The sequence below is a fragment of the Notothenia coriiceps genome, unplaced genomic scaffold (assembly GCF_000735185.1).
Source record: "Notothenia coriiceps isolate Sejong01 unplaced genomic scaffold, NC01 NC01_scaffold00023139, whole genome shotgun sequence".
In the NCBI taxonomy this organism is placed as follows: Eukaryota; Metazoa; Chordata; class Actinopteri; order Perciformes; family Nototheniidae; genus Notothenia; species Notothenia coriiceps.
The window spans coordinates 237,583-251,518 of record NW_011355840.1 but is presented as its reverse complement, the minus strand read 5'-3'; the positions used below and the strand labels follow the sequence as shown (position 1 = coordinate 251,518).

The window sequence follows — 13,936 nt, the reverse complement described above, 5'->3', positions numbered from 1 at the left end:
TGGGCATAAGGAAGACAAACAGACAGATCAGGAAGAGGGAGAGGGATCCAAGCAGCGGCATGTAACCTGCAGCCTGCCGACTGTTACCTCACACCACAGCTCACATATTGCAGCTGCATGTGTATGAGGCAGCGAACACACTGAGGGCCTTTTCTCCAAACTCCACCACGGCACTTGGCCTGCTGCACCACGCTTGCCCCTCAATCGCAGGCAGCGCTAGGCTAACATTAGCACTTTTCTCCCTTCGTAAGCAGTTTGCAGTGTGAATGCATGTATTTGTGTGCAAGATCACAGCTGACTCAGATCAGTCAGCCACTTGGGTTTTAAGCAAGAGTGAGGTCAGAGGGCCGGGGTCGGCTGTCAGATGTTGATGGGTCTGTTTGTTGGAGATGGTTCTTTTGTGAGACAGTCAGCAGTATTCAAGATATAACAGAAAGATTCCAGGTATGCACAGTGGAACACAGTAAATGATATTTGGAGGAGATAAAAAAAATACGAAGTGTACCACCCTCTGCTTTTTGGAAAACGTTAAACTGCTGGTGGATCGAGACTGTCTCAACTGATTTGTGTTGGATCAAACTGCATGAATGTTGTTGCACCTCATTCCTGCATGGGGTCATGTGTGAATAGCAGCAGGGATAATTTTTTCGGGAAATTCGTACAGTCAAGTTCCCAAATCAAGAAAAAAGACAAAAGCCAGTACAGCTGTGTTGTGAATGAAAGCAGGGACAAACGAATAAAGGACGTCCAACCGACAATCAAACTGATTGCAGATCATATTTTAATATGTGTTATGCTTACTATTTCGAATTTACGCTAATATTTAGCAGATGGTTATTTGTCTCAGTTATTTTTTTAGCCAAACACAAAAATGCAATGTTCTGCTGTGTACATGTCTGCAGGGACTTGTCCTAGCGTCTTCTTCTTCTGCTGATTTTTCTGACGGTTTGCATCCATAAGTGTTGCATTATCGCCATCTGCTGGACCATCTATTTCATCTTTCCCATGGCTTGTGTGAAAAAGGCCCAGGACTGCTACATTTATAAATTCTAGCTGTGCCTGAGAGTTAATGCCAGTAGTTTTACGGGCTACTATGAGTAAAAGACACTTTAGATGTGCATATCCCTTACATATGTCTTTCACAATCTAACAGTCATCAACAGAGCAGAGTCTTGCTGACACAGCAGAGCCTACATGAAGAAAAGCAACTCCTTTTGGAACGTTGAGTCCCCTCCCCAAAGCTCTATCTCTTTCAAGCATTTTCTTATAGAGAAAAGGGAGAGGTCTTGTTAATCAGCGTTTGGCTTCAGTTTGGGGGCTCATATATAAACCCTCACGTTCCTTCCCTGTATCCCTGCCCCCCCGTGTATGTAATAAATGAGGATAGCAGAGTATATGTTTACGAGCGCGAGTGCTGGACTTGGCAGGCCCGAGCGCTACTTCAGTGTCTCACAGTTCATCACAGCTCAGTGACTGACTGACTGGGCCCCTGTCTTTCTTGCAGAGTTTACATTATATGCATATGCACTCACTCATACTTGACGCCTGACACGCCACTTCTCTTCTCCAAAAATCCTCATTGTTTCCAGTTACTAAGCTGCCCCGCAGGTAATCATTACAATTGTAAATAAATATCCATAGCCATTAACTATATTGTTCTCTATCTCCCACCTATTCCTTTCTCTCCCCCTCCCCTCAGTGGTCCTATGCATTGGAGAAGCCCAACACAGGCAGTGTGTTCAGCTTGGCCTGGTCTGCAGACGGCACCCAGCTGGCCGGGGCCTGCGGCAACGGGCATGTCATCTTTGCCCATGTGGTGGAGCAGCATTGGGAGTGGAAGAATTTTGTGATCACCCTGACAAAGAGGAGAACCATGCAGGTATAAAATGAGCCACGCACAGTCCACATTTCTGCTTCAATCTAAATAGTAAATTGTCTTGTCTCAGAATTTAGTGACTCCTGCTATTGCTAAGTTTGGATGTATCCTAGGAAACAGAAGAAAGGGTAAAATACTGATATAATACATACTAATAAAATAAACAGAAAGGAGAGAAATAGAAGTTTAAATAAATCTCAGCTTAACAAGTGGCACAGTTTTATGCATTTACAAAAGAGTCATGCTGGAACAATTAAAAGAGAGTTGTTGTTTAACATGTTAAAGCTGCCAATGAGGGTTTTTCAACAAATGGAAACCAGCATGTCTGTGGGAAAAGATAAAGGATTCTCAAACATTACCAGAATTCTTTCAACATAACAAGAGAGAATTGAAAGCACTGTGAGGCCAGGGAGAGTGAGTGAACATGCCATGTAGAGAACCCAAATGCTTCCTTGATTTTGACTCGTTGTGGCTGTATATTGAAGTAGGACCCTCCCAGTGTGCAGCGCTTCGATGACAATGACCAGCCTGTCTCACTCCACCGTTCTCTACTGTTTAAACCAATGCTAACCTCAAGGTAGCGTGTACATGTGGTTAACACACCCGAATGTGCATATATAAACACTTGGATGATTTTCAGACAGGTATACACAAGCACACCTACTGAAGCAAGGACATGCACTTGCTGTGTATGGTTGCCTACATACATGTGCACTAATTTGCCATAGACCTTTTTTTACCAAGTGCAGTGTCTGTAAACTAAACAAAGTTTGTTCATCAGCTGTTTATTTTCAGCGTTGCAGGCGCTTTTCTGTCTCCCTCCTCCCCCTCTTCTCCTCGTAGTCCTTTTTTTTTAAAAGTGCACATCTGCCAGTGGTTATCAGCCAGCTAAATTTACCACCTTGCGGTCAAATGTTTTTTTATTCCTGGTTGTGTTGCATTTAAATTTGGCTAGCTGGAACGAGCAGAGGAGGAAGATTTGTAAAGCTGTAAAAATAACCCCACCTTTCACCTGGTGCTGGAAAAGGCCTTTTCATTCATTCACAGAGATGGCCGGAGGCAAGTATTTATCTATGCAGGTGAAAAAAAAGAGTACCGACCACTGCATGCACACACCTCAAACAGTCAAAACTGCTTTCATCTGACCACATGCCCTACGCAAGCTATGACATGCTAGACTGTTTCCTGTATAAATAAAGAATTAATACACTCCATTCAGTTAGTGAAGCCAGTTTGTTGCATGTTCAGATTTTAAGTGTTTATTTAGAGAAAAATGTAAAAGTGTACGCCTCTTCTGTAATTTGTCAGGTCAGATGTATTCATTTTTTACTGAACGTTTTGCCCTCTCTCTTTCCTTTTGCTTCTGTTTCCCTCAGGTGAGGAATGTGATGAACGATGCGGTGGATGTGCTTGAGTTTCGGGATCGAGTCATCAAAACTTCTCTTGCATACGGTCACCTGGTGGTGGCCACTTCCCTCCAGTGCTATGTCTACAAGTCAGTAGCATACTACTTCTCCTTTTCACTTGAAGCTCTCCTGTTGAAAATTCTTATGTCTGATTTTAGATTTTCCATCACAGACCAGAGATTTGGGAAAAAAATGCTCATCTATTGACCAAATCTTGTTGATTTCCTGCAAATGTAACCAACATATACTAAGACTCCACGCCATGTACTACAGCTTGATAAGCTTCCACATTTTAAACTTCAAATGTGGTTAAATAATCAAAAAAACACGGGAAAACTAAGAAATCTTGATGGGGAACAAAACAACAACCACATCACTAAAGTGTGTCTTCATGGGTAATGCTATCAGACCTCTGTGTATGTTTTTGCAGGTTCATTTGAGTTGTCTTTTTACTTTTAAACATAATGGATATGGTAGGATTAAGAGCACAGACAGCCCCTGCCCTTTTTTTCTAATTCATTTCTTTATTTGTCGTTTTTGTCCTTTCACTGCACTCTTCATGCTTTATGACATTTCCTTTGTTTAGTTTTCTTTAATTCTAATCTTTTACTTTCTTTACCTGGTCATGTTTCCGTGGCCTTTCCGCCTCTGCACGTATGCCAGATGTAGAACTTTAATCTTAGAAGTACGTTTTTACAGATTTTGACGTGTGCTGTTTGTTCTGTGTATTTCTGCCAGCTCAAGAAACTGGAACACTCCGCTCATCTTTGACCTGAAGGAGGGAACAGTGAGCCTCATCCTGCAAGCAGAGAAGTGAGTGTCTCGATTCCAGGAGCCGAGCAACAAGAGGGGGAACAGACTGTTGGATCGTCTAACAGCTTCTCTAATGCTTCATTGCTTCACATTGACTTCACTCATCAAGCTCACACACACACAAACACACACACCGGGTCTGTGCTCTCGATTAGCCAGCCATGTCAAACAATAAGGCTGGGAGTGAAACCACTGGGGGAAATTAGATGAATATGGAGTAGCTCTTGTGCAATATTCCAGTGTTATGTCCCTGACACTCAGCATAGAGCTAAACAGATTACTGGCCATTCTGAATTCACAGTTGAGTTACATGAGTCTTGCTGAGTCAAGTCAGTCAATGCTTTGTTAATGTGCATAACATGTCTCCATTACCTGCTTGTGAAAGTCTATTAGCTGTTATAGACTCTTGACTCTTTCATTATTTTACATCCATCATATCTCCTTACAGGATACCCTTCTTCCCTGCTAATGCCATCCCACTATCCCACATATAAAGTGATATATTGATATATACAGTACACTTACTTTGCTCTCATCTTCTGTATCCTCCACTCTCCTACACCCAGACATCTTCTGCTAGTGGATGGAGCAGGCTTGTATGTATTTTCCTATGAGGGTCGATTAATATCATCCCCCAAGTTCCCTGGTATGAGAGCTGACGTCCTAAACGCCCAGGGTGCTTCACTGAGTTACGACACAATCGGCATCAGAGACAAGAGTGATGAAAAAGGTGAGGGAAGGACCTCTGTCACCGTTGTGATTCCACACAGTCCTGTACTTTGCTTTAACAATGTTCTCCTTTCCTTTTGACTCACCAGTCATTCTTCTCTTTGACGCTCTGAGCGGGAAAGCCCTTGGCGATGGCAAGCCCCTGACTCACAAGGTGGGGAATCCTTTGCCCATATATTACACTTTATGTTATGTTTTTTTTTTAACTCACTGTCTACACTGAATGTGCCCCATTATGTCAGTTCATGTTCTGTCTGTGATCAAGTGTCGCCTGGATTTATACCTTACCAGTTCCGTCATTCAACATAAAGAATGAGGGATTGACAATGCTGGAAGAAAATAGGGGCACAACCCCAGGATCAGCTGGTCATGTTACTGTTATCAAAATCACTGTGGATATCTGAATGGGTTGGCATTGGGTTTTATGTGTTACAATGAGTGAAAACGATAGCATGGCAAGACAGAAGCAGATTGTTGCCAGTCAAGATATTTCTACATGCATACTGGAGACTCATTTGGTTAGTCACACGACACAAAGCCCAGTTAGCTATGACTCATTATTGTGTGACTAGCTAATTATTTCAAATGTTATATTCAATACATAATTATTATATGTTGCACAGTTGGGTGAATGCGAGGATTTGTTATAAGTTTGGCAATCAGATTCATGACACCAAATATCAAGTAGTTTGTAAAGAATATAAGTATTAATAACTTGTGACATGAAGCTGATACGTTTGCACAGCAACTGCAACACACAGTAAACCAGTTGGAGCAGAATTTAATTTTGCACCAGATGTTTTTTTGTGTCACTCTCTGTAGTAGATGTGGTGTTGTAAAGCCAAATGAACCCTTGAGAAATGTAGGCCAATGTTCACTAGGTTTGAGAAATTGTAATAAGTAGTACAATTTGTGTATTGATGTATCCATCATTAGCATTTACCCCTACATCTCGTGGTTTAATACTTGCCAGACCCAACCTGTACTTTGAGATTGAAGTTGTTCTTTCTTTTCTTTCTTTTCCAACTGTTGATGATGCTGACTTTTTGCCCTCAACCTTAAAGCTTTAGCTAAAGGTAGTGACCATTTATTTGTTAGCCCTGATCATTTAACAAGCCACATTTCATCCAACTAGATATAGCTGAGTATAAGCAGTATTTTCAGAGTGAGTGTCTGTGCTATGAAGTATACTAACCCATATTCAGAAGGGAGAGAGACAACAAAGACACAGTAAGAGAATGGGGGAAGGGTTTTGGATTCAAACCGAGAGGGAAATAGTCAAAAAAAGAAAAGAATTACAAGAGAAGGAAAGGAAAAGAAGTGGAGGTAGCAGTAGTTACTGTTTGTCAGCGTGACTTTGTCTTCCAGAAGTTCCGCAGCTCCAAGACACAGCTCCGAAGCCAGCTGGCTCTGACCAAACACACACACTCTCACTCCTTCCCTCTCATTCTGATACACACACGCTCACACACGTTGCAGAAGGGCTGTTGAAGGGCCCTTTTTCCTTCTCCTGGTCTTTTGTTGTCCCTTCATCATTCACTCCCTCTTACCTTTGTGCTTGTGTGTGTCTTTATTGATATGCAGCTGGAGGTGGTGGAGATAGCTCTGGACCAGAGTGGCCCATCCAATGAAAGGAAGATCGCCCTTATAGACAAGAACCGTGACCTTTACGTGACCTCTGTGCGTCATCTTGGGCGAGAAACCAAAATCTGCAAACTTGGTGAGACGAGGAGGAGGAAACTAATGTGGCAAATTTGTAGGGACTCTTTGTTTCTAGCCACAAGTGCTGCTAACACTGGATAAACATGTTGTTTGTGCTCTGTCCTGTAGGCAGCATGGTGCACAGCATGGCATGGAACGATGCTGCTAACATCCTGTGTGGTATCCAGGACAACCAGTTGACAGTGTGGTACTACCCGAGTGTTGTCTTCACTGACAAGGAACTGCTGCCAAAAACTCTACTCATAAAGGATGGCAGGTAGACATCCCTATCTCTCACTTATGTACTGGATTTTAACCAAAAAAACATCCGACACTTTTCACCAGAGAGTCCAAATGTTTCACAAAATTGCTACTAAGAAGAGAGATAGAAGCAGCTTTCTTGCACCGCCCACCTTATTCCACAACACATTCTGATTCAGGCACTTTTTTTCCAGCAGCTTCAACCATTACGGGAGGTGCTAAAGCCTGCCTGCACTACTTCTCTGCTACAGTACGCTGAACTTTTGGTTGCACAGTTTTGTTTTCATTTATGTTTTGCGCCAATCCAGTGGTTAAAGTAGTTGCTTATGTTCACACAACCTCAATTTGATTTGATGTTTTTCAGTTTATTTTTTCAACATTTTACTTTTGGCATTCTACAGGCCGACTTTATCATGGCAGTCATTAAGATTGTTTTCATGTTATGAACAAATGGGGAACACCAGATATCAAGTGGGCTAATAAATAAATACAAAGTCTCCACTTCAAGGAATGCGTCTAGGTTTTTAGGATATCTGAGATTGAAGGGAGTTTGGACTAAGCACAGTGCAAGTTACAAAAGCAGCACTGTCAGTATGTCAAGTAATCAGAACAGCACAATTGTATATGTGGTGGGCTGCCACAAATTGCACTCTCTAACAGAAATTTTGACACACACGCATTCACACATGGAAACTGGTCAAAAAGTTGATTGTTGTATTTTCACACTTATTCTTGGCAGAACTCATCATTCTCCTCATGATAAATGTTAACTTGTTTATAATATATTACATTAACCGGTGTGTTTTATTGAACAATCAGTCGTTTTCTCCATCATCAGCATTCATACTTTTTTCTCACGCCTACTAACACTTCTTACAAACAGGCAAACACTGAGAGTTTTCCTTGCTGCTTTTTTCCGTTTGACAGCAAAACTCTGACGATGTGGTTACATGGATTTGTTCTAACTTAGAAGTGTGTGTGTGTGTGTGTGTCTTTGTCCCTGTCAAAGTGAGTTCAGCCGTGCTCCCCATATTCTGAGCTATGTTGGCACCAAGGTGACGTTACGCCAAGGAGACGGATCACTGGTGTACAGCAATATACCGCCCTACCCAGCCCTCCTGCATGAATACAGCGCCTCTGCCCGGTGGGAGGATGCTCTGCGCCTCTGCCGCTTCGCAAAGGTAAGAAACCAACACAGTGTAAGGGGTCTGCAATATCAGATTTTCATTACACAATTCTCACGGCAAAAATAATTCAAAACAAAGATCTTATCGCAATATCCATAGCACAATATAATGCTGTCATTCAAATTCTCAAAATACTCAAAATCAAAAAGAGCTTACCAGTTTCTGTCACTTTGTCACTCACCTTAAGCTGTGCTCCTAACACTCTGTTTACAAGGGAGTCTTTACCAATAAGAAATAATTAATGGTATACACATATGTCCAACACAACGTTTTTCCAGGTCATTGTCCAGGTCAACGCGGTCACTCAAATTCATCTTTAACTTTGTTTATTTATGTTTTTCTCCCTTTTCTGGCAAAGAAGTTACACTTAGAATACAAGTATATGTAGTCTGTACCCATAACTTAAACCTATGACAAAAGCGTAAACATTCTTTAGATTTTTTTTCACAATCTTACCATGTGTATTATTAAGATGATATTAATGTTTTATTTTTAAATATCATCTTCATCGTCAATGCTGGTGATGTGTGCTTATTGTCCCTGTGAAGAAATAGTTTTCTTACATCTCCTTTGTTTCTGTGTACCCATTCTGTATACTCTTTCGATGGTAGATACCCAATCTAAAATAAGGTTAAGGTTAGTTTTTTTTATAAACCACATTTCAGACACAAAGACAATTCAAAATGCTTTACATAAGCATTAACACATCATAAATAAAACAAAAAAGACAGTTCATAAAAGAAATGATACAGATGATACTGCACGAGTGTAATAATAAATCATAGTTAAATGACCTTTAGGCCTTGATTTGAAATAACTCAGTGTTTCGGCAGAACTCAGATGTTGAGAAAGTTTGCTCCAGATCTGTGGAAGAGAAAAGCTAAAAGAAGCTTCTGCGTGTTTGGTTCTGACCCGGACAGCAATAACAGCAAGCTTTTCTTCCTAGTCTTAATAAACACATTACTTCTGTTAAGCATTTTTACCTATATAATTGACTTTAACATAGTGTGACATATCCCGCAGTCTAGGGCTTTGGCACAGTCCAGGTTTTTGTAGCACACACACGCACAAACACATGTATGTATGAAAGAGAGTGAGACAGAGTCCGAAATGAGGAGGTAGTAGACAGGTTTATGGGCCCAGACCAGCAGGCTTTAATTAGCCTTCAATTAGCCTGGTGACACCATTTACCGGATTTAGCCCCCATAGACCTCACTCATAAATACAAGCTTCACTATGCATGTGTAAACTCGCCACATGCACACGCACGCATGCACGCGCGCTGAATGCTGTGTTGGACCGGGTCTTTGCTTTAGCGATGATGCAATAACCACAACCTCAGGAGAAATTTACTGCTAGTAGCAAGAGAAGGGCGGGACTAAAGGGACAGAGAGAGGCACCCCCCTCCCCTCCTTGACTTCTGGTAAGAGTTTGGTGGCAGCACAGCTTTTCCCAGAATCACAGTCATTGCCAGTAAGCCCTGAACTGATAGGAGTTGACACACGTAATAGTTTAGAGCCGTATACAAACAGACAGACTTGACATACACAAGATGACAAATCCGACACATGTACACCAACAAAAGATTTGGTGAAAGTTGTCAACTTTTTGCATGAAGTTTCTGACGTCAGGCCGCGGTTGACAGTGTTATGTGTTTGTTTTTCCAGGGGTGTTTTTTTCTGATTCAATCGTTTGTCATAGTGATGGACAGTAATTAAAGGGAGACTTACAGAGTGGTGACTCCAGTGTGAAGTTTACTCAACTGTTGTTGGGCAATTGGTGGTTAAGGCTTCATTTGAATGAAGGCAGCTGCCCGGAATAAAAGTGGTGACACATTTGTTTACCTTCATTGATGTTGTAAATGGCAGACATCTTTGTTTATGTCGGTTTTCTGTGTGTCATGCATGTTTTCCTAATGGCTTGGAGTATGACTACAATGAGGCCTGCCAAAAGGATATAATAGGGGCTATAAAGCAGAACCATAGACTACACACACACACACACACACACACACACACACACACACACACACACACACACACACACACACACACACACACACACACACACACACACACACACACACACACACACACACACACACACACACACACACACAGTGATACACACACACAGTAATACACAATTAATACACACAGTAATACACAAACCTTTAACTATTTTGAATCTGCTATCCCCATCATGTTTTGCATAGTATTTGTAATCATTGCCAGCTAGAAAATGATTTTGCATTCAAAAAAAATTTAGCACACGGTTTAATAAGAGTCACATGTTAATATAATATATAGAGTCCGGCAAAAATAGCTAACCAGTTTCTGTCACTTTGTCACTCACCTTAAGCTGTGCTCCTAACACTCTGTTTACAAGGGAGTCTTTACCAATAAGAAATAATTAATGGTATACACATATGTCCAACAATAAATGTAGTAAATTGGAACATAGGGAAACACTTAGAACAATGTGTCTTCAGGTCATTCTCTCAGATGGTGAGATTTTCCGTTTTAAAGATGCTCACTACCTTTGCTCCCCCCATCTTTAGGATCAGTCATTGTGGGCGTGTCTTGCTGGAATGGCGATGGCCCACAGGGAGTTGACCACAGCGGAGATGGCTTATGCTGCCATCGGAGAGGTAAGCAAATTAGTTAATGGCTATATCAGTCGAACACACCTTGTTTTTAACCAGGTTCTCAAACATAAGTACCCCCAACCTCTCTTCTTTCAGCTACCTAGGGTGCAGTACATCAACTTTATAAAGGAGCAGCCATCTAAGGAGTCATCTTTGGCCCACATGCTGATGTTCAGTGGTCAGGTCCAGGAGGCGGAGGCCACACTGTTACAAGCTGGTCTCATCTACCAGGCCATACGAGTCAACATTGACCTTTTCAACTGGGAGAGGTACAGCTCAGGGATTTACGGAATGTGTGTGTGAAGGTATAGGTGTTAGGAGAGGGACATTTTAAGTCTTTAGGAGGATGCTTTTTCTTAGCCTCTTAAGGCTGTCTCTTCTATAGAAGGTTTAAGTGAGAGTTTGTCCATGCAGGATGGTTGAATGTGTATCTTCATCTTCTTTTCATCTTGTGTCCAGGGCACTGGAGCTGGCAGTGAAACACAAGACCCATGTTGACACAGTGCTGGCCTATAGAGGAAAGTTCCTACAGAAGTTTGGCAGGGAGGAGACCAACAAGAGATTCCTGCAGTACTCTGAAGGGGTAAGTGAGGACAGCACTGCACTGCATTAATTAATTAATCACACTGGAAGCCACTGTTACAGCTGTTCAAGTGTTATCAGCTTGTTGTACTTATACACTCTTTTAACTCTGAGGGGATACAAAATTCAATATCACTTCAGCCTTTTTCGCTGCTGTCATATTGGAAAAACCTGCGGATGTTAGCCAGAAATGACGAAAAATCTAGAAGTTGTTGCTGTTAGCTGCCGAACTCTGTTTATTTTGGTGGAGCATTATTAAATGATCAGGAGGAAAAAGACTTGAACACACACCACACTTTTCAGGCGTCCAGTGTGAACCCGTCTTATTATGTAATGGAATTAAATAGCATCCTTTCGTTTTGATCCTATACTGATGAAAGCAAAATGCAGTACTGTGTCTTACTTCTCCTATTCTTGTCTTTCTGTATTTCTGCCAGGTTGAGGTGGACTGGGAGAAAGTCCAGGCGAAGATAGAGATGGAGTTGTCTAATGAGAGAGAGAAGGCTGCTAACACCTCTGTGAGGAGCAGCGTGGCCTCACGACGTTAATGTTCTGTGGACCTTTCTACTAAAATTCTACTTGCATAACATGGCTATGATAAGTTACAAGTGCATTAACTTCAAGATCATTTGGAGATGTGAAGATTAGAATTGCTCTGATGAATATGTTGTTGACTTTGGCTCTTACACTAAAATCTTGTGGCTTGTGCTGTGTAATGTAAAACATTGGCATTGTGTTACCGCCGGGTGGATGATTTTCACTTCGCAGAGACTACAACATAATGGCCTTTCCGTCATATCAGCTTCAGAGTGATTTCAGTGTCAAGTTCAAATCTGAATGTTATCTTTTACAGTTGTCGAGAATTACGTGATGTGCTCAGTCATGCAAAGATGTATTGCTTTGTTTGTTCAGTGATGTGTGATTGATTGATTTATTGTGTGTTTTTATATGGATAGATATTTTTACAATTTATATATTCAACATTTTGCCTCGTGTAAACACTAAAAAGAGTTCAGTAAATAAAACTGATGGAAATAATGTATACCTTTCGCCGAATGACCCTCTTTTACCTTCTTTCTCTATTTTTCATACCCTTTTAATGTCTTGATGCTTCACTGGATTTTTATACAGAGATCATAGAGTATCTTTGAAGTGTTTTTTCCAGCTTCACCCACAAGGTATTTCTGGTTACATGTGTGTTTTAGAGTTCAATACATCTACAGTATGTTCTTCTCTTTGAGTTATTCTTGTATTTCCTTTTCTGCTGAGGTGTGAAACCAAGTGATGGCATGAAGCTCAGCCCCCTGGTCGGCAGGAGGCCAGCACATCAGCGGACCATTATAGCCTATCCATCTCCTCTAGCCGCCCAGGAGGGACGAATGAGGGAGAAGATCTGGTCTAAGGGCTTTCCGAAAAAAAAACTGCTCAACCATATCCCCCTGATGCGCGCCGACGTGGTAGAAATTGATCGTCCTATTGCCTGGAAATGTGAGTGGCCACTCGTAAAACATCAGAGACGGTAGATGTAGGAAAATCTATCAATGGGTTATACTCTCTTGCCGTTTCTTTTTTTATCAGCACTGTGTACTTTTGGCTGCTTATAGCCCAAGTTTCTCTCTGACTCACTTTCTTCTTCATATTTTACTCCCTCCATCCACTTTCTTTGGAAGCTTACTCACTGTGTGATAAACCTACTCCTCCGGGCCAAACAACATTAACTTATGAAAGGGCTTATCAGCGGGGAGTCATATTTCACTTGCATTACCACGAGAGAGGCCACACACACTGAAAAATCGAAATGAACAATGTGTTGTATTTATACATCCTCGCATGACTACGTTTTTTTTTGCATTTTGGTAATGAATTCATTAAAATAGAATACAATTATAAATAAACATGCTAAGCCTCAACTGTAAATTAGGAATAAAATGGTCCAATTAGATTTCCAATCTTTACACTTTTGACTCTCAGTGCTATTTACTGAACAGTAAATAGACTTGTACCGCATTTCATATCTTTGAAACTACACAGAACAAACAAATAAACAGATATTATACTTTTATTAAGCCACTGAGCTGTATATCCATGTACAATGACTTGCAAGTTCTAAGAAATTAGATTGATGGCCAAACAATGAAGCTCAACTACAAAATACACTTAGTGGATCATATTTATGAGGAGGTTAATGCTCATTGATTTGACCTTTTATAGTTGATCCGTTCTTTGGTCCAGTGACTCCCTGACGCAGTATTCAATGTTGCTTGTGCCCTGTGTATTTTTCCCTGTGTCTCTGTCAGTGCCGCTCAGTATGTTTGTGCGTGCAGTATATGTTTTGATTTAAGGAATAGAAAACCAAATATATCCCTGTCCTCTCCTCTGCCAGTGGATGTCCCACAATATCTGATTCAAGTCTCATGCTGGGAACTGTAGGAGACTGGATATGCCCTCTGCTCCTCAACCCACTTTTACAGTTTAGTTCATAATGAACTGCGATAGCTCCAAGGACATCCTGAAGTTCAAAATTCACACCTTTTATGGTTTGAGTATAGGACTTGCATATGGCTTTATGCATCTTAAAGTCACATACTCCACCTGATCTACCCATTTGTGGGCTTTAGGCATGGATTTATGCTTTTAAGTGCAAACTGCAGCCACCCACAAATATCCCTCGGGAAAGGAAATCCATCAGTGTTCACTATTGGCTTTGCCATCATGGTCTGGCAGTGTCAGATTA

The 13,936-nt window shown here is 41.3% G+C and overlaps 1 protein-coding gene across 1 annotated transcript; it reads left to right on the top strand.

The window, feature by feature from the left end:
• The first annotated feature begins 370 nt into the window (after window positions 1-370).
• ift80 (intraflagellar transport 80 homolog (Chlamydomonas)) lies at window positions 371-12,244 on the top strand. Its single transcript, XM_010781367.1, has 13 exons — window positions 371-400; window positions 1,700-1,879; window positions 3,253-3,371; window positions 4,021-4,095; window positions 4,662-4,825; window positions 4,914-4,978; window positions 6,409-6,544; window positions 6,655-6,802; window positions 7,796-7,967; window positions 10,534-10,623; window positions 10,717-10,889; window positions 11,080-11,203; window positions 11,640-12,244. The coding sequence occupies exons 1-13, from the start codon at window positions 371-373 to the stop codon at window positions 11,748-11,750; spliced, it is 1,587 nt and encodes a 528-aa protein (XP_010779669.1). The 3' UTR covers window positions 11,751-12,244.
• Window positions 12,245-13,936: the final 1,692 nt, after the last annotated feature.